Source organism: Manis javanica, chromosome 5 (assembly GCF_040802235.1).
Source record: "Manis javanica isolate MJ-LG chromosome 5, MJ_LKY, whole genome shotgun sequence".
NCBI classification, from domain to species: Eukaryota; Metazoa; Chordata; class Mammalia; order Pholidota; family Manidae; genus Manis; species Manis javanica.
In genome coordinates, this window is record NC_133160.1 from 73,780,609 (window position 1) to 73,802,572 (window position 21,964).

The 21,964-nt window shown below is 37.6% G+C and overlaps 1 protein-coding gene across 3 annotated transcripts in view; it reads right to left on the reverse strand.

Moving 5' to 3' along the window:
• The window catches only part of PDE5A (phosphodiesterase 5A), a 134,705-nt gene that overhangs the window by 10,618 nt on the left and 102,123 nt on the right, over positions 1 to 21,964 (reverse strand). For all 3 annotated transcript variants that reach the window (XM_017673984.3, XM_017673983.3, XM_017673985.3), the window contains exons 13-18: positions 19,613 to 19,738; positions 18,028 to 18,122; positions 10,679 to 10,766; positions 6,859 to 6,959; positions 4,709 to 4,786; positions 2,760 to 2,823 (exon numbers count right to left, since the gene is read on the reverse strand). In XM_017673984.3, the coding sequence (XP_017529473.1) occupies positions 2,760 to 2,823; positions 4,709 to 4,786; positions 6,859 to 6,959; positions 10,679 to 10,766; positions 18,028 to 18,122; positions 19,613 to 19,738 (552 nt within the window). The remainder of the gene's footprint in view (positions 1 to 2,759; positions 2,824 to 4,708; positions 4,787 to 6,858; positions 6,960 to 10,678; positions 10,767 to 18,027; positions 18,123 to 19,612; positions 19,739 to 21,964) is intronic.

The window sequence follows — 21,964 nt, forward strand, 5'->3', positions numbered from 1 at the left end:
GTTTTGTCTATTCTAGAACTTTATGTAAATGAAATCACAGTATGTATTCCTTTGTCCAGTCTCTCTCGCTCTGTAGCCTTTATGAGACTCATCCATGTTGTTGCATGTAGCAATGGTTAGCTTCTTTTTACTGTTGAGCAATACTGCATACAGTGAACTATACTACAAAACGTGTACACATTCCCCTACTGATAGACCTTTATGTTGTTTCTAGTCCCTGACTACAGTAGTGCCCCCTTATCTGCAGCTGGCTTTGCTTTCCATGGTTTCAGTTCTCCTTGGGCAGTGATGGTCCTGAAGCAGATGATCATCTTGATGCATCATCAGAAGGTCAACAGTAGCCTAACACTATGTCACAGAGTCTACGTCATTTGACACGTGTCATCTCATCGTGCAGGCATTTTATTATCTCACGCCATCACAAGAAGGGTGAGTACAGTGCCATGAGATATTTGAGAGAGAGCACATTCACATATCTTCTATTACAGCATATTGTTGACATTGTTCTGTCTTATTATTGTTGTTAATCTCTTACTGTGCCTAATGTATAAATGAAACTTTATTATAAGTCTGTATATATAGGAAGAAACTGTATTTACAGGGTGTGGTACTATCTATGGTTTCAAGTATCTACTGGGGCTCTTGGAATTCTCCCATGGATAAGGGGGTACTATGCTATTAGGAATAAAGCTGTTATGAGATTCTGTATGCAGTTCTTTTTTTGTATGTCAGTATAGTTTTGATTTTCATTTTTTCTTATGATTGAGGTTCTGAGAACCTTTTCAAATGAGCAAGGGACATTAACATTTCTTTTTCTATCAACTTTCTGTTCAAATCGTTGGCCCACTTTTCTATATTTTTTCTTTTGCCTTTTTCTTCTCTATTTTTCACAAGTTCTTAATACTAGGGATATTAACTATCTATCAGATATAAATTGCAAGTATTTTTACCAGTTTCTCATTGTCTGTTAGTTTGCTTAGTGTCTTTTGCCATGCAACAGTTTTATTTTTTCAATTTTATGTAATCAAATGTATCAATATTTTCCTTTATTGTTTCTGCAGGTTGAGCCATAATTAGGAGTGTTTTCTCATTCCTAGGTTAACAGAAGAATCCACAAATGTTTTTATTTAATAAATGTTTTTATTTAATACATGTGGGGTAAGTGGAAGTCTTCACCCAGAATTTCCCATCTGGCCTTAGTGCATTTACCTGCCAGTGGATGTTTACCAGGCAGAGCCTCTGGTCTATCTGAGGCAAGCAAGGTGGGGAGAGAAAATGGCCATTCTCTCCTCCCCTCTGTTCCTGGTACCTAATCCGTCTGGTGCCCGCCTCTCACCAGGGCCATGTCCCATGGAGTTCCTGCTGGAAAGGGCGGGCAGGGGGAGCAAGTGCACGCACAGCTGGAGGGAACAGACAGAGCGAGGGCTGGCTAGCAAACCCAAGTGAGCTGTGAGCAATAAAAACTCTTTTTCCCAATCTGCACTTCCCCTTGTCCTCCATCAATTTCATCCGAATTGTAGGGAACTTACCCCAGGCAGGGAACTCCCTTACTCCCAGAGCTACAGTACCTATATGGCTTGATTCTCTACATTAAACTGTGTGCTCCATTTGGAATTTAAGTATGCAGAGTAGATCCAATTTTGTCTTTTGCCATCTGGTTATGGGAAATAGGAAAACCATCCTGATATTATTTAGTAGAAAATCTATCTTTTCCCCAGTTATTTGAAATGCTATCTTTATTATGTACTAAATGTTCTATGCAATTCTTAATGTTCTATTGTATTCCACTGGTCTGTCACCAATACCAAACTTTCAATTATGGAGGCTTCATAGTATTGCTTCTTATGTCTGGACTGCAGCCTCACTGCTCTACCTTTTCAGGATTTGATTCAGAAGAAAGAAAGGATAAATGAAAAGACACATTCTTCCCCATTCCATTCTCTTCCCTATTTGGAAATGGGCATATGGTCCTGATTATTATGGAGCAGGAAGGTCAGCAATGACCCGTCTCCTGAGTACTTAGGGCATGTCAGCTTTGGTACATGCAGAGCACATTTCTGATCTTGTTTTTTTCAGCATGTGTGTTTCATGAGATGAGCCTGTCATTGCTGGGCTCCATGACTATGCAGCTCAGAGCTCTGAACAAGAGCAGACTGCCAATGATCCTAGGAATTGCATTTAGGATCCCAAATGCAGTCTAGAAAAACAAAAATACAACATATACATCCCTTTCCTGAGCCTTTATTGCCTCTGCAAAATGTTATGACAGTTACTTATTTGGAAAGGATATATTTCTAGTCTCCTATCTATAGGCCCTGATCAGATCCTTCCTGACATCTTCTATCAACATTTCTATTTCCAAGCCTCAGAAATGTGCTCTACTTGTTAATGCCTGAGGTATAGTCTAGCAGGCTAACCATAAGAAAAACAAGTTCATGTCTTCTAATTTATGAGGTGCTAGGGATGTGCTGAAAACATTCCTAAGTGCGCCAGAAGTAGTACTGGAATTAAAACTGATCAATGGCTAGGTTTTTGCTGTGTTCATATAGATGCTCTCTTTCTTAATAAAGCTTACAAATATTAAGTGTTAATGAATCTTCTAAAAAAGAAAACCTGTTTATGTCCAATTATTTATCTGCTTTTGATCCTACTTAAAAATTAGAAAGTTACACAAATACTTCAGAAACTCCCTTTACATATAAAGACTTTTATTATTTTGAATTTTTAAGTATTACTTTTATTGTCACTATGCAACCTACCCGTTGTTGAACAGGCCATGGCTTTGCAATAGCAGAAAGATCACAAGCTGTCATCAGCATCGCTCTGTTAGAGGAAAAGAAGCCGGAGACCCCTGTTTACTTTTACAAGAACACATGCCCTCAGTAATTAGTGCCTAATAAAAAAGTTAAATTAGAACTCTCCAAACTATGAGGATGGAAGTACTTATAAAGAGTAAAGAAACAGCAACAGAGTTTATATAGAAGCGTGACTAATACAGTGATATCAGAGTGTCTTTGTTTTGGTTACCCAGTGAACTACTGGAATTTGCCCTCAAACTGCCTTATTTAGCTCCAGACTGACACAGGGAGAGAATTATTAACCTCTGGGCAAAAACTTGCCCGCTATTATTTTTCTCATCTTGGTATTCCATTCCTAATGATAATATGTTGAAAACATATTGATCACTAATAACTAACCATTAAAGGATAGCATCAAATATCCTACTCATCCAAGTCCTATGAAAGCAAGAATCATGATGGGCCATCCTAATTCAATCAACACATGCAGTGACTTCTATGTGGAAAGACTTTGCATTATTGAACAGTATTTCCTGGAGAAAAAGAGGGAAAGGAGAAGATGGTGCTCTTCAGTCCTTCTCTTACTGGAAAAGTGAAAACCACGTTGGACTCTGGAGTCTGTGACAAGGCACTCTAGAAGCTCTGTACTATAACTGGCTTATGAAAGTGGTTCCTTCTTTAGTGCAGTGTTTTCCCATATTGGATCCAAATAGCTGCCATTTAATCCTTTTAATTTATTTGAAGAAACAGGCAAAAAGGCCATCACTGTAATACATAAACACTCAGAGGCAAGGCCTGTATCACTTGTCCCTCCGGGGAAACCCAACCTAAGCGTGCATTCTTCCTCATTAGAAAAGGCCACCAAGAAAATGGTTTTTTGCTGCTATGCATACACTGATTCTCTCACAAGAAATGAGTGCACCAGAGAGAGTTTAAAATCACTGTTTAAACCCATTTTCATGAAGGATTAATGGAGACTGCCTCCCCCAAAAAGACTATGAGCCTATATGAACTAAACTACAATCTGAAAAATGAAGACTGCAACAGGCGACACTGAGCACTATACCTACTGAGGACTTCTCAGCAAGAGATCCTAAGTTAGGGCAGAGGAGCAACAAGAACTGGCACAGACTTGGAATTGAGGTTGGGCTTCTCTTTTGTTACTGGAAAAAACTGTTCAGTAATTACAGAAGCACATCTATACTCTTCTAAGGCACTGTTTTGAGGAACATGTTGAGATTATCAGGTGAAGCGAGACTCTACAGAACAGACAGCTGGGCATTTGTATATTGTTTCCTTATAATTTGTGAGTCTTTGTTTGCATGTTAAATCATCTCAATCCATGCAGAGAAATATTGATTTCAAATTTTAATAGCACTATCTTTAGTATTGCTGAGTCTTTCTTTTCTTTATTATTGGCCTTATTGATCCAGTTCTTGTCAAAGCAAAGACAGTAATAGTAACAGCAAAGGGATAGTATCTATAGCTGGAAGGGAGGGACAGAGGTACAGGTGAGGAAAAACAAAAATCTTGAAGTTCGGACAGTGCTACGCCACCATCACTCAAGTAAACATTTCACAATCACCTTCTTGTTCTCACAATCTTTAAGGGGCTATTTTCAGCTCTTCCAAAGAATTGGGAATATGAATAAGTGAACCCTAGAGCCTTGTATTGATACTCTACCATGTTTTAAAGGCCCTTCTAGGACAGAGGAGTGATTTATTCACTCTCATTTGCAAATGCATTTCTTTTTATGAAAATATTCATATTCAGCCCTTTATGCAATACTCTAGAGAATTCTAACAGTGTCTGAGATCACCACATGTAACAAATAATTGCAATGAAATCTGACAGTGAAATAATGAATTGAATAGCAGAGTTTCAACTCTAAGGATAGTAAACCTACTTACAAAAACAACTCTTTCTGATGAGGATCTTCCAAATTGAATTGATCTTTTCTTATAAGTTCAAAAAACTCTCCTCGCCTCCTTGAAAATAAAGTGAAATATTTGGTAGTTACAATGAGTCCCCAGGCTTTTATCCCTTTGGTCTACAAAGACTCATGGAGTAAATTTTTTTTTTTTGGTATCCTTAATGTACAATTACTTGAACATTATGGTTACTAGACACCCCCTATTATCAAGTCTCCCCCACATACCCCATTATAGTCACTGTCCATCAGCGTAGTAACATGCTATAGAGTCATTACTTGTCTTCTCTGTATATACTGCCTTTCCTGTGTCCTCTCCACCCTACATTATGTGTGCTAATTATAATGCCCTTTTTTCCTCCTTATCCCCCCCTTCCCACCCATCCTCCCCAGTCCCTTTCCCTTTGGTAACTGTTAGTCCATTCTTGGGTTCTGTGAGTCTGCTGCTGTTTTGTTCCTTCAGTTTTTTCTTTGTTCTTATGCTCCCCAGATGAGTGAAATAATTTGTTACTTGTTTTTCTCTGCCTGGATTATTTCACTGAGCATAATACCCTCTAGCTTCATGGAGTAAATTTATAAGGTAAAAATGCCCTAATGTTCTTTTCCCCATCTTACAATACAATACAATTATCATTTAAAAATTTTTTTAAACCTCACTTTGTTCCCTTCTACCATTTTCTTTGGGTGAAACATTAAAGCTCACCTACTTTTTAACTACAGATCACAAATAATGGTATTTTCAATTCTTGAACATAATTATAAGAAAATGAAACTATATGAGTTGAAAATTTGATGCCAAGAATGATTTAAGAAATTTTAAGTGTATGGCATAAGATCTGTACGGCTTCAGTTTAGTGTCATACATTATTCATATTCATTATGGTATAGGGTAAAAAAACGTTCATAATAGTTCATAATAATTATTCTATGTCAGTCTAAAGTTGTGAAGTGTTTCTGAAGCAGAAAAGATGAAGGAAAGTATAAACTACTATTCATTCAGTGTATAGGGAATATTTCCTTTGTACCCACTGTTGTTAAGCATCATGAAAAGATGTAACTTCTTTCCACAGTGCTTAAAATCTAGTTGTGGAGACAAAAATGAAATTTAAGAGAAACTTAAATAACAAAACTGACTGTATGTGATTGAGTAGCCAAAATGAAAGACAGATTTCATGCAGGGTTCAGAGGAGAGACCCATGTGGCCTGGAAAGGCTGGGAAGTCTTCATGGTTACGGGTATTTTTCAAATTCTTGGTAATTTGATAATATTCATTCTACAATCATTTTGAATAAGCTGAAGTTTATTATTTTTTTAAACTATGATGTTAACTTTAAAGTGCTCCAAAATCCAATGAAGCAGGTATTTTAGATGCAGTTACTTCTAGATGTACAACAGTGGATATTTGGCATGTGTTTTTTGTGCGTCTGTTCTATTTGTATTTAATTCTCCTAAGAGTGGCTCAAACTACTGATGTGAATTTTTATCACACACAAAAGGTGAGGCTCTTGTTCTAGGCTTGACACCCCTCACTCCACATAAGCAGCAAAGCTCTCGGTCTGTGTTGCACAAACGCAGAAAAATCCTCTGTAGCTTTTAGAGAGGCAGATACCTCTCTACAGAGACATATCACAAATACTACTCTAATGAATATGCTAATTTTGAATCAGTAACTTCACTAAAATTCTACATTAATATCTTCTGCCAAAATAAAATAAAAAGAAACAAGATTTACTTGTCTGGCACCAAGGCTTGAATGACAGTATAAAGGAATTGTGACATGGTCAGCAGTTGAGGGAGTGAAGGAAAGGAGGGCCCTATATAATCTTTAGACTGGACAACCTAGCTTAGAAAGACCTTGAGGTAGTTTTTTGCTTTGTACATAACTTCAGAGACATGGCAATAGACAGATACCAGAAATAACTCTGTCTTCTGTAATTTCTAGTATGAAGTAAGCCAAATAAATAGATTTTTTCTGCCTTCCTTTTAGAAACTTCTCCATAGTTTGATAAACAACTTGGCCAAGACATTTGTCCTTATAGTCTGAAGATCTCTCACTGTGAATTTTATAAGTTTGAAACAATGCAAATACTTCCAAGACCTATTTATGTCAGGATATTTTTAAAAACTTACTTAATGTAGAGTGCTAGGTCTGTAGCTAAAATAGCTTGCTTGATTATTTTCAACGTGGTCTTATATTCTTCAATGGAGAGGCCACTGAGAATCTGATTGCCCTTTATAAAGAAGAAAACCATCATTAGCACTCCACCTGGAGAAACTACCAGCACGAACAAGTATGAAATTACAGTGACATATCTTAAAATACATGTAGTATTCCAAACGCATGAATATGGAGGACATCTGCTTAGTTATCGTAAATATCATGAAATAACATTTCCCTTCTATGCTTCCATCCCCACCACCTTGTTATATAAGAAAAAAAAGCTTCATGGGGGTGCACTACCTTTGTATGCATGTTTTTCCAACTTACACTCCTTAGGCCTTAGTACAGGCCTCAGATCTACTATGTACATATCTTTTTCCTTTGATAGGTTAATTGCTATAATATAACAGTGAGTGAAACTTTGAAAAATCAGAGCTATATTAATGGACATGAAGAAAGGAGTGGTGAAACATTTAAACAATTGATCAAAATAATCATTTCTCTATGGCTTCTGTAATTCATTCAATAATATTTTTGGTCAAATTCATATAACTTAACTTAATCCACACTGAGAACAGTATCTATTCTTTAGGAACATGCCTGTATGGATGGTTAGAGGGCGTGAGCCAAAGGTGTGCTTACCGCTGGTATAAAGTAAGCATGGGTTGAAATACTTATAAGGGATATTTAAAAGGCAGCTAATCCACGTGCAAATAATCTTAAACTTTTGCTATGTAACTATTTTTTATTACTTGCCTGTAACTTAAAGCAGGGTGACTTTCTAATCCTGAACTAAATAAAACACACATTGGTACTCAGAACATATACAAAATAACACCTGTACATTTAGTCAAACATGCTTCCTAAATCTCAGGACCAAGAAAAAACCCAGACACTTAAGAATTTGATCTAGAGGCAAAGGATTTGTTCTGAAGACAGGGAAATTGCTGAGTGTTGTAGGTTGGGGCCAGAACATTGGTAAGAGCGTAAGTAGATACTGAAATTGTGGCATTTATCTAATTAATGATCTGTGATTATTTTCATAAACACTGTCTTCAAATATTAAATCATTTTGGATTTCTGGCCCAAACAGAAAACTATTCAGAAAATACCTTGTGATACTTTCATTTATTTTAAGGTACAACCATTTCAAGTGGAAAAGGAAATGTCTTTTGGTGTGATATTTTTATTTTCTCTCCCAAAAGCAGAGGCTGTAAATTCTTGTGTATTGGTGCCTACAGAAAGCAGAATGCATAGATAGTTCTTTTAATTTGAGGCTGGCCATATATAAAACCAGATTCCTTATAAGTTAAGTAATAACGTATTACATAATTATGTTATCTAATAATAGATATAGTGATGACAGGAATACTGTTAAATATGCTTTTGAAAAAGTTAACATTTTCTTTAAAGCTGAATAGGATATGAAAATGAAAGTTTTAGTTGAAGCACACAACTAGCAAATTCCAAGGAAAGTACATGGTTCTACTATAACATGACATATACATTCCTAGAAGTCTCAGTTCTGAAAAACAACACTAAAAATAACGTGGTTTATGGGGAACATAGTGTTGGGCCAGACCACACAAAACTTTTGCAACTTTATAGCCAGAGCACAAACCAAACCAAGAACTGGTGTATCTGGAGGTAACCAGGCAACCCAGGCTGGCAAGTCTGGAGGTGCCTGTGAGGATGTTAAAGACAAAAACAGCTGGGTGGAAATGCTGGTTTGTGGGGTCCAGAGACAGTGCAGACAGAATTGGGTCACTGAGACAGTGGGGCAGCTCTCACGGTGGGCACCAAAGGAAGAGCAGCCCCCACAAGCCTAAAGCAGTCCAAGCAAGGGGTGGGCCTCAGTGGCAATTGCTCATTTTCAATATTCCTAAAATAGAACAGAGAGGCCTTCCCAGGCAAAAGCCAAGCAGAAGGCTTTTTCCTTTTTTGCTGAAGGTCACAATTCAACTCTCATAATTCTGGCACCTTACCCAAGAGAACCTGAACAATACAACCTGTACATTATAACAAAATCATTTGCCTACTTACCAATAACATGTGAACTAATTCATATTCAACAATCACATACTTAGGAAGCAATCTCTATTAGGTCAGAAGCAGAATTTATAAGGAGGCTGTCAAAATTTGGTTGCATAACTCTTAACCCTTCACCCACACTGAGGTGTTTAGGGAGAGGTGACTGTGTTCCCTTTCACCTCAAGTAAGAGAGAGGGACATGAAGTCTTTGCATGTGTCTCCTGTAATTTACTGGGGACTACGAGGGGTGGGGGGTACTACGAGGGGTGGGGGGGACTACTAGGGGTGGGTGGGACTACCCTGGGCTTGTGTCTGACTCCTGGAAAACCTAAAAGGCAAGACACAGGCTGGTTAGCTGCTCTATTGCAGCAATGAAAGAGAGGTTGCTACTCTATGGATGGCTTGCATTCTCCAAGTTTTGAAGGCATATGGTTGACTTAAGTCCTGTCCTGTTCAAGAGGGCCACAAAGAGAACAAAAAGGACCTCAGGAGAAAGGAGCTGAAATCAAAGGATTAGATTTCCAGGAGCTGAGGAAGGAGCCATATGGTGATAAACTAGACACAGAAGGTCACTCGTATTAAGGGAACGTCCAGTGGGAAAGCACCACAGTGAGGGCTGGGATTGTGAAACTACCCACGAGAAACGACTTGGTTTAAACACCTACCGGGCACAGAGGAGACACCTATAACAGTACCAGGCTGCTGAGAACATTCTTGCCCCTTTCTCATCTCGTCTCCCTTCCTATTCTCCAAGTCTAGAGAGAAACTACATGGGTTTGGCGGGTAAGGAAGGAGGTAGAAAAAACCCAAGCTAGGGATGAAAGAAGCCCACCAGGGCAGCAAGGGGAAACCTGAAATTTTAAATCAAGTTCAAAGTCTGGACTATTATGCAGGACCAGACATTGTGGTTTATAAATTGAGAATTATTTTGGGACCTAAAGTAACTAGAGGGCTTTTACTTTTAGAAGAGTGACCAGAAAAGTCATGGGCCTCCCTGGGTTTCCTCCAGGGCTCAGAGAAGAACCAGCTCCACTGGGCAAAGAGATGGCGGTAAAAAGAGATTTAAAATTAGATACCAGGCATTGTGCCTGTTCAAAGTAGCAGTTACAGTGGTCATTTTCTTCTTATTATAAAGCTAATACATGCATAGAATAGAAAATGTGAATGATGAACAAATCAAAATAGAAAATGGAAGGTATTAATTTAACCAGACAAAGACAACTATTGTTAACGTTTTGGTGTATATTTTTTAATCCTATTTTCCTTAACAAAAATATGTCTAGCATAGCATGTCATGTGCTTTCCTACACTGACAAATATTCATTTGACCAACTTGTTGAATAACTATATTCCTTACAAAAGTTTGTTGGTGGTCAGAAATTTCGACAAAGAGGAAAAGGTATTGCCTTGTGAAAGCAAACCTTTAAGAGTTCTATAAACTGCTTTGTTCTACAAAAAAAAAAAAAGGGATTAACTGAGAGTCATGAAATACCAACTTTGTTTGTTTTTAATTTGGAATAACCAAATAGAGGTGAGCAGCGGATTTCCCTTATCAGGCAACATTAAAACAGTTTTCATTGTCCAGAGAAGTGAGGCCATGAAGGTCTCAAATGTTTTGGCTTTGGCTTTGCCTTCCTTACCCAAAAAGGAATAAAGCTCAAGAATTTCTGATGCTGGGAATGAATCCAAAACTTAAAAATAAAACTGAATTTATAAAGCCCTCTTTTAAAGTTCCACAACCATAAACTGCCTACTTACCGGACTATTAAGAATCATCAGGCACTGGTCAAAATGATGGTGCTCCATGATTGAATGGCAGTAGAGCTGAGCAAGTGGATGTTCACTTCTGAAAAATATTTTGTTGGAGAAAGAAGTTTAATATATTATCAATTTCCCCGATATGTCAGTTGATCATTTTTTTCCTCCTTTTCATTGCTTAACTAAAAAAGAGTCTACTTCACAAAATTAAATTAACGATCTTCCTTCCTTTTGTTGAGAAAGAGTGAAGTAATCTCTGGGAAATAAATATAGAGTCAAATTGTTTTCAAATACAAGTGTAACTGCTGCCAGTTCAAAATATGAATAGTTTCTTTGTTTCAATATTGATTAAAGTAGCAGGAGTAAGAACAAAGGACTAATTTCTTTAAACATGAAAAGAACCTTTGAAATAGTTGTACCAATAATATTTTTCAATCTCAAGCTGCAATTAACTTAAAATCTGAAACAAATTTCCATCCTAGCCTTTCCTCTGAAATAATGCTGATGGTCAACATATTTGTGTGCCTATATGTAACAAAAGAATTGCCTGAAGGAATTAACTGAGGTGTGAGTGATGAAAGGCAAGGGGAAGGGGGATTCAGTGCCCATCCCCTTCTGAAGGAAGAAAGGGGCCAGCTGAGCCAGACAAAGTCCCCCATGCGGGATTCAGGTTCGTTCAGCACAGGGTACCCTGGCAGCTCTCTAAATTGAATCTGGGAAATAGGAGAGACTGTTTGGCTGGGTGAAGAGAGGGAAAGGGATCACGCTCAGCTCATTGTATGGAAGTCACAAATCAAGTTCTAAAGCATGACCAATCCAGTCTTCCACCTCATATTTCTCATGACCTTTCACATGTGAATATAATTTCCACCATTTCTTCTCCAAAAGAAAAAATTAAAGTTCCTGAAAGTCTCTGTTCCTAAAATTTACAGGACAGGGGCTTATGAACTGTAAAACACCAAACAACTGTCAGATAATACAGTTGATTAATTTCTTTACAATAGTATATGAATCATTTGTTTCCTTTGTTGAACATAAAGAAACTACCCAAGACTGAAGGAATGTAACATGGGGAAAAAAATGAATGGAGTGAGAGAAAGTTAAGGAAGATGAGACACAGTAAAATGAAAATAAAGGTAAGAGCATGGGAAATCTCCTCCAGTCCTATTGTTTAATGTACCACCAATATTGCTGACCCCCAAACTGCCATTTTTTGTTATTGTAACCTTTCCCAAATTAATTCCTTCTTACTGGTCTATTTTGCTCCTTTATTTAGTATCTCACTATGGTTGAGAAACTACCACTGGACAATGGAAAGACCATGGATGGAGCAAAATGAGCAAATTTATTAAAAAAATGATGAATTTGTTGGGATCAAGACAGAAGATGCATGGAGACTACTGGGAAGTGGCTTGGATACCACTGGGAAACTTCCAGTAACCTAGTAAGAGAGACTGGATTAGACTGGTGGAATCTCAAAGAGGTATCTGAGGATGGTTAGGAGGTAGATTAGATAGTGGCAATGAATCCTGATGTTGGTACCTAGTGGAGATAAGGGAAAATTATGCATGCTAAATTCTGCCTTATCATTTACTGACAGAAAAAGGGGGAAGATGATTAGGTGATGGGGGAGTAAGTAGGGGAGGATGACTAGTTGAGTGCTGGACCTGTTGATTTGAAGGTGCCCGAGTTCCACCTAAGTAGATATAAATGTCTGGGCTCAGGTCTGGGCTGGAGATATAGAATTGGAAGACATCCACACACAGATGATAACCTAAGCCATGGGAGTAGATGAGCTGATCCGGGAAGACAGCCTAAAATAACAGGGCCTAGAATAAACCGAATCAATGATCTCCCTTCTGCACCCTGCCTTGTATTCTCTATTTTCTATTTTGGCAATAGTGTTTTCTCATCACTCAGACTAGATATGCTAAAGTCCACTTCATGTAACAATTGTCACCTTCCTCATTCCCTTCACTTAGAAAAGGAAAAGCTTGTAGAGTATCTGTTATTCTCATTTACGTAAGAATGCAGTACTAATTTAATATCAATTTTATTCTGCCATGTATTAGCTGTTTCTAAGTTCCCTACCTTGGTAGACTGTAAACCTCTTAAGTTTGGTGGCTTTGTTTTCCCCAGTGATAACAACTGCCATTTCCTGAGCATCTATAAGGCATCAGGCACTACTAAGAATTATATTTAATGGTTACAATTAACACTGTATAGGACACTTGTGTTCACCACATCAGAAACCTCTGTCCTACCTCGAACTCCAGCCACTGATGCATGTCCAGTTTCATGCTTTAACAGACTTCATGCAGGTGGCCCTTAGAAGATACCTTTCCCTGGCCCCCCGTGAACACCCCCCAGCCCCTACCCCACTGCTCCCCCCAACTCTTTGCCCTCACAGCCTGTGCCCACAGGAATGCTCCACACTCATGCTTGTTCAACCTGGAGTGTGGAGGACTTAAGGGCTATGGAGGTCACCTTTGGCCAGTGGGGTTTGGGAGTTTATGGATAGCTGTGCCCTCCCCCTTTTGTCTCCTTGTCTGCGTGCCAACAATTCTGGGTCTCATTCATTAAGACATCTCAAAAGCAACCTAACAGGATTGAGCACCAGACGCCTGTATGGGTGGACAGCTGGAGAGCTCATCCTTCTCCTGGCTTTTCCTTCTTCCCTGTTCTGTACTCCCAGGCTTGCATTCCTGCTCCCTAAGATCATATGCATGAATAAGCTATATGCACGCCAGCTTTTGTCTCAGGCTGTGCCTCCAGGCTGACCTAGCCTGTGACCCCTCTAAAATTGGCATTTTAGCATTTGTTTTTAGACAAGCAAAAGTTCAGAGAGATTATCTAACTTGTTCAAAGTCAACATAAATGGCAGAGCTGGGATTCAAACACATTCTCTGCACTGCATCCCATTGGCTCATGACACCAGAGCAGTCTGCACACAATACCCACATACTGACCTAGTTAGAAACTGGACTAAAATGCGATTAGGCAGATACAACACAAACATTTAAAATTTCAAACACACATTACATTTTTAGACAATACAGAAAGGACTGTTTCACATTAGTGAAAATTCTTGGCTTGTGAGGTAGATGAATGCGAACTATGTGTGTTTGCCTTTACTTACAGTCTGAAAAATATGAATTTATGAATCAATAAAAGGGTGACAAATACCCCAAATTTCCTGTTTACAGAAATATTCCTAGAAACTAATGTCTTCCATATCCTGTTGCTCTTTACTCTTTCAAACCCAAGGCTATGTTGCCTTTATCTGAGGTCATGTCAGAAGGAGCCATTGGAAGCACCACTGCTGCAGAATTTTATTCCCACATTACTAGCAATAAGAAGTAATAGGCTAGCACGCTCTCCCAGCATTTTGCTCTTAAGAGTCCTATAGTTGTTGGTCCATTTCTGAGAGTGGCATTGGAAGATGCCAGTGTAGAAATCAGACCAATATCCTAGAAATATAAAGCCTTAGAAAGCATTAGAAAATGAAAGCTCTGTGAGAGCACCAGTTCCTGCCACCCCTGCATTCCTTTTCTCGGGGGTCTAACACTGGTCCTTGATTTCAGTTCTCAGCCATATATATTCCTCTGGGCCCAAATCTCTCAACTACTCTGTGACCCATGTCAATCACATTTAATTGTTCAGTTTTTCTCCAAATCATTACTACTGTATCATTCAGGGTTTATTTTACCTTCCCATTCACTGTGATCTGTCATTTGATGACATAGATATTCAAGTTGATGATTCATTTGACCTTTTGACCCTAGTTCTTTGACCTCCTTGATGCTATCAATTGTCTCTTTTCACACAACAGACACTCCCTTCATTGTGCCAGCTCTGAGGTGTTACTAGGCATTGTATCTTGCTACTCTCTGGTCACCCTGCGACAAAACAAGTTCTTGAACTCCTATCTGTCCTTAATAGCATCCCCATATGAAAATAGCTAAAATCTGTAAAGCATTTAATATCTGCCAGGTGTTCTTCTGCTTTACATTTATTTATAGTCCAATCCTTATTAAAAACCCTATGAGATAGTTACTGTCATTATTCCATTATACAAAGAAACAAAGGTAAGGAAGTTAAATGACTAATTGAGCCATTTGAATCTGACTCCAGGTGGCCTCTAACCACCAGAGCCATCATAGCTGCTGTGTAGTGATCTAAGGATTAACTGAACTCATACATATAAAATGCTAAAAAGAGTTCCAAATGCCAAAGGGCTATATTAACTGTTAGCTTCTATTGTTATTAGCTACTGACAGTAAGACTCATTGAACTTGCACTTCATTCATATTCAGATCTGCAGTCTCCCTTCCTCACTCTAGCCAATATCCCTGGCTTGCTGTATGCTTTCTAGCTGAATTCTGTTGTTCTAATTATGACCCATTTGCCTTGTACCTTATTTCCAGACCTTTCTTCCTAAACAACGTTGTTGCTACCCACTTTAATGACTTGTTTTTTCACTATATCAAATCTAAAATGCACTGCTTAGTCTTCTAGCTCTCCCTTAAAAGGACCTTATAACATGTATTTGTTCTCTCTTTTCATTCCCAGTGAGCCTTCTGACACCAGTCAGGCTGGCCACCATTTCACCAGTTTCATCACTGTTCCATGAAAATGCCCACTCCATAGTGTTTCTGGAATATAAACACCCCAATAGTTCCATCCTTTCTCCTCTTGAAGTCTGACCTACTTTTTAAGATCCAGTTTAAGTCTTATTTCCTCTACTAAAATGATGATGGACTACACTGGTCTTGACCAACCTCCTTCTCTGCCAAACTCTAACAGCGCATGTTCCTGAACACCCTAGGACTGACTAGATACTTTCTTGCATGATCACCATGGTTTCATGAGACTACAGAAATCCCTTGATAACAGGAACAGTATTTTATACTTTTATAGCTCTCTTTCTACCTAGCAAAGTGTCAGGCCCTCATAATTTTGCTTATTATCCATCTGCCTAAAATGTAGGATAATTTCACTATGATTTTGTAAAACAGCAAACCTGAATCTAACCAAATAAATGCATCTACAACAGTCTTTATAACTGCCTGCCTAATGCAAGAATTTCTCAGTGTGTTAACAACTGTGCTTTCTCTAACACTTGTCTTTACTTCAACCATTTTGTTCCTCCTAGTACCTATTTTTTAAATAATAACTCACTGTCTATTTGAAATCACTCCTAATCCACCCATGTGGGAGAAGAAAGCACAAGCAGTGAACTTTTCCCCCATATATTTCACTGGCTTATCTGCATAATCCCATAATGGCAGTCTTCCTAATCAAGGAGGAAATATAAGAATCAAGTAATGAATCAAAACATAGTTTCCTATACAAGGAGTATATTACTTCAAATTAATTTTCTGAAAAGATTTTCAAGAAGAACAAATGACAGAAGTTCAGTTTCTAACTTTGCCACCACATGAGGACTTTTTACTCTTTTATTTCTGTGCCTTCCTTCATTGTTTTGACTTTCTTTATGCTGTGTTTGAATACCTGATGAGGTCTGGACACAGTACACCTTTTTAGAAGTTGGTTCTTTACATGGGAATGGTCCTCCTGTTCTCCTGGAGTCTCCTGGTTAAGAGAATCCCAGTTGAGATATTATTCATTTACCACCAAGGAAAGAAAAAAAGAGAGATGTCCCCCCAAAATTCTTTGTTTCCTCTGTGCAAACCACAGGGATGTCAGAAGAAATAAAAATCTCCGAAAGTCCTTTTATTTTTAAAAAAGTTATTATTACTTGGTGGATGTCTGTTTTGTGGTCTGTGTGAAAGTAAGATTTTGCAGTCTATGACTTTTTCCCAGGGCTTTTTTTTTTTTCAAAAGAAGATGACGTTTTTCCAGATGTTTTTCTGGGTAATTATTTTTAAATAAACAAAGGAAAAAAATAGCTGAGTATTTTTTTCACTCTAAAGAAGGACAACATGGCATCTTAGAGCAATGCATACACTAACAGTCCACATACTAATAACATTGTTAGTTCTGAGGCAGAAAGGAACGTAGCACGGCTGGCCCTGCTTTTTTAGGCTGAGCTTAACTCTGTGTCATAAATCTTTGTGTTGTTGTTCCCTTTCACAATTACTCCCATGTTGAAGTGAGGTTCAAGATCACAATGATGACAAAACACAGAGGACAATGGACAGGTCACCCAGTCAGCTCTCCAAAACGTTAGATTCTAGAGAGGAAACAGCCAGTCTCCAACACTCAGCCGAGAGCTGGCCATCTTTTCCCATCAAAGGTCAGCAGAGGACATGGTCGCTACATCACTACAATTCTTTTTCCATGAAGTTTTCCATTATTTAGATAAAGCGAATATGATTAGGGAGCTTTGTGGAATTCCCTCAAGATATCAGACATCTGGAATTTCCTTAAGAGATCTATCCATTAGTTGTATACTTAAAAAGTACTCAGTTGTAAGATTTCACCATTAAAATGTAGGCTTTTCAACTAAGTTGCTGCAAGAAAATAAAAACGTCAGTGTCTCAGAAATCTGAGGAGAAGTGATGTCACCTCCATCATCTCTCTGGTTAATTGCAAAAGTCACTTAAGTATTGTCTGTAAGAGAGCCTGAAACACTTGTCTGAAGAATTAGTATATTGCTTTCAAAAGCAGCCCAAATATAGGCCTCTGATGATGACAGGACTACCATTAGCATTTGCTGCTAAGATTGAACACTTACATGTGTACCAGGCCTTCTACCTGGAATTGATATGTGCTATCTTAAAATTTACATCAACCCAAGGGGCAGGTATGCTATATCACCATTTTACAACTTGGGAAATGAAGGTATAGAGAGGTGAGCTCCCTTGCCCATGATCACACAGGAATAGTGTGGCAGAAATAGGATTTGAATCCAAGTCTGACTGCAGAGGCCAAACTTTCCACCACAGGCTAGGCTGTCCCCACTGAGGCCAAAAGCCTCCTCTAGCATGTGCTTATTAGGTACCTAGGATACAGCTAAGTGCTTTTCAAATATCATTTCTCTTCCATGGTGAAATTCTACTTTTGCTGAACTAGCCTTAATAGTTTTTCTAATGAAACTTTAAAACTGAGTGTATGTAAACTAAAGCAAAACTCTTGGTAATTATCTAATGAAATAAGAGTCTCAATGTAAATTTTTTTTTTAGATTTCAGGCCAGAAACATTACCAACACAATGTTGGACTTGCATTATTTTTTCCCAAGTCCCTTTAATAAAGCCAGAACATGATATGGGACCTCAACCAATTAAAATTTCATACCATCAAATTCTGCTGTGGCTCTTACTTTAAAAAAAACAGCTTTACAATTTAAAAGAAACACCTTCTTTTGCTGGGGAAAACGCCTTACCTCTGTATATAAGAGTTATTCACGCCGCGGTGGTCCAAATCATGGCTTAGGGCAGCAATCAGCAATGCAAGGATCTCCAGGTCAGTCAGCTTGTTCTATGTGGCCCAAAACATTGGAGGAAAGAAAAAGAAAGAAGAATTTGTTAAAGCACATTTTATTACCATTTTTCACTAATCATGTATTTTTTTCCTCAGTGGTTTATATATGTGCTTCTTTATAGTCATGAAGGACTCATATTAGAATCCTATTCTTCAGGGAATCTGTACTTTTTGTCTTTAGAACAGGGTTATCACAAAAGTCACCTATCAACAGAAAAAGTTGAAAGGCCTTAAGCAATCAAGAATCTGTCCACCTACAGTGACTATCATTAATCCCTAATTATCTACATGTATATGGAATAATCAAAATAAACTTTAAATGTTTTCTGACTTCTAGTTCCCTGCAGATTCTGCTGCCTTCCCTCTCTATCATTTGCTGTATCCTCAATGTGAATATTGAGCAAAACTAAACAGAATTAGGAGTGAAAATTTGGCTTTCAGAAGTTTTACAACATATTCAAAGTCAAATACAGGTTATTTTTAAATATCTGCCATTTGTGTTATCAGTACTGCTGTTCTCCTTCATGAGTAAGAAAACACAAGTTGAAATTATTATTAGCTCTATTCTGCTGGAGCTTTCAACACTCTAAACAGTATGTTTATAACATATACAAAAACTATCCTTTGATTATTCTTCATAACAAGGATCTTCAGTTGTATAATCCTTCTGACCTTTCCACACCCCAAAATAAGTTTATTCTATTTCTTACAAACATTTGCTATGACAGGAAAATACTATTATGGTATTTAGTAGTGCTTCTTGGATGACAATCACATCTTTTTAGCTGTAGCCAGCTAAAATGTGCACCCTATGCAAGTAGAGACACAGAATAACATTTTTAGAATTTACTTTTTTTAAAAAAAGCATGGAAGCTCTGAATTAGAAACATACGATGGATGCCTGGAATCACTTACCTGGAATAACTAGTCGATTCCCACTGAAGTTAGAATCTAAGGACAGAGATATGGATAAAATTTGGCCTGGCAAGGAACTAATTATTTGAACATTTTCTGCATTTCTTCTTGTAAAGTCTTTGGTCAATGAATATGAAACCAAAACACTTTCCATGAAGTAGTACTTATAAAATTAACTGAGTGCTCCAAAGGAAAGGATAGAAGCTAAGTTCAGGACTTGAGTGGTTTTTGAGGAATTCTATGGAGCAAATGGAATGTGAACATATTTCTTATACTGGAGAGTTCTCTGAATAAAGTATTATTTGCCTAAAGACTATGAGTTTAACATGAAGTTATTTTAAAGATTTGTAAAAATATGCCATATATTTTATATATGAAAGAAAATTAGTAGCAAGTATTTTTGCCATGCTTGTCTTCTTTAACAAAATGTAATATATTTTCTAAGTGGCGATGAATATTAGAGCACATTAAATCATCATTGAGAGAACATTAAAAACTAAAAAGGATATGCTGTCAGTTTTACTAATAAAGCAGTAAAATGTCTTAAATATATAAATGGTTCTAAAAAGTACCTGAATTTTGCCTGCTTTTAGAGCAGCGAACATGCACTGAGCTGTATTAAAGGCGTGTCTCCAATTATGATAGGCAACATTCTTCCGATAATTCTTCTTAACACTTAAAATCCACCTGCAAAGAACCTTTAGGAAATAATGCATAAGTAGTAACAATAATTGCTCATGTTTTTCACATATTTACTGTGTTCCAGGCACTGTACAAAGCATTTATATTTAACCCTCATGACTCTGAAGGAAACACTATTTTTTGATGTTTCACAGATGAGAAACTGACATTCCAAGAGGTAAGTTGCCCCAGGTCATGCTGCTCATAATGCGTAGGGCCAAAATTTAAACTTGAGCAGTTTGATTCCAGAGCCCAACATGTTAACCACCATGTTAACTAAATTAGATGAAAAATGCAAGACAGTTCTAAGAAAGGACTTTTTGCAATGGGTAGGGCAATGACTAGCTTTTTAAAATATATTATGTCCATGTGTCATACCAATTAGGAAAGTCCAATAGTCAACTATGTATGAATTTGCTTTCAGAGAGCCATGAAAGTAGTCATTCTCAGGTTCTCATGCTTGCATTCTGTTTGTGGAGGTATTTAACACAAAGCTCTATGGGTGTCTGGGGGCAAGGTATATAGCACATGTCCAATGACAAACTGGAACTCCAAATCCTAATGTGATCATTAGATCTTTGTCTCTCTTAAACTATGCTTAAATATTCAAGCAGAGTTACTATTTGCTTATCAAGAAATGATTCTTTAAAAAATAATACATGTAAAAATAAAACTCTGAGTGCATGTGAAAAAATAACGTTTTAAAAGATGGAAAAATAAACATAGACTGTAAAGAAAATCTCACAAGCTGGGTTTAATTCAACTTCTAAGTGGTGCATTCAGTAAAATCCCCATGGGCAAATGAGCCCTAAACATGGTTATTTTGTGTTTGTTTTTAGTCTGCCTCTCTTCAATTCTGAGTGATTTACTATACTTTTGGAGATCTGTAAAAATAAATATGTGCTTCTCCCTACGTATATCACTGGAGATAGTCCAAACACAAAGAGCGTTGCTCTGGGGAATGGAAAAAGTGCCAGAGAAAAGAATGTTGCTTTAACAATATTCAACACAGTATGACTGGCAACAGAAGTTGGTCAAAAACAAGGTTTCTTAATTGTTTGTAGAAATTGCTTATAGAGGATTTGGTAGAAAATCAATGCTTTCATATTCCCCCTTTCCTTCTAGGTTTTGTTATTGCTGTGCTATGATGCAGTTCACAGGGAATTCTGATAACAAAGAACCCCATACCCTAGTTCTTTCACCTCCAAGTCACTGTATTTAGCAGATGATTTCTGTGTGCCTAAGACTGACATCTGTTAACCCCAAGCACACTGCAGCTTCTTTCATTGTGACCATTTCTGAACAAAGTTGGCTAGGAAAATGACAGATTCATCTTATTAAGAGAATTTGCAGTAACAGCTATAAACTTCCTTTGTCATGCTTAGGTACTACACAGTGTAGTGTAGAAAAATCACTGGGATTAATTAAAGAATCAAGGAAAATACACAGAAAAAACAGAAATTTAACCTATGGAATATCTCTTTACTCATCTGTAGATATAATTAAATATGTACATATATCAAATAATGTGAAATAATGACCAAAATGACTCTATGGAACATAATTGCTGATGGACTACTCTGTTATGATTCTATTAAGATGGGTGTAGTAGAATTGGGTAACCCAATGATATAGTAGCTAGTAATTAGATTGAAGTACAGTTTTGGATTCTGCTATCAGGACATTCTTAACACCATTTAGGGAAATTATGATCAGATATGCTAAGTACCTGGTAGATAAGCCTGGAATGTTCAAATTTGTATACAGTCTTTTGTACAGGACTAATGAATAATTTATGTGGTTTGGATGACCCTAGGGAGCATACGCAATACAGCAAATCAGGCTTTAACGATTACCAAGGCTGCCTAAGCCCTGAGTGGCATACTCTGGGCACCATGGGAAAAAGAGAAGAAACAAAACAGAGCTCAGCTCCTGCCTTCAAGAATCTCAGTCAGTAGTAGAAATAACAAAAGTGTACATATTATGAAAATAAACAAATCAACATAAAATTGAGAGCACAAACTTATAAACTGTCAACAACATACCAAGTGACATGAAGTCAACCCTAGGGTTTTCCTAGGAACAGAGATTGTTTGCGTCAGGCTCTGAGGAAGGAAGTAGGAAGTAGAGCACACTTGGAAGGGAAGCAGTCCATGTGGGGAGGAACAACATGTAAAAGAAGGTGAAAATAAGCTCAGCGCATGCAGATTTGAGTAGAGTCGGGAATCTGTTTCAGAGTTCAG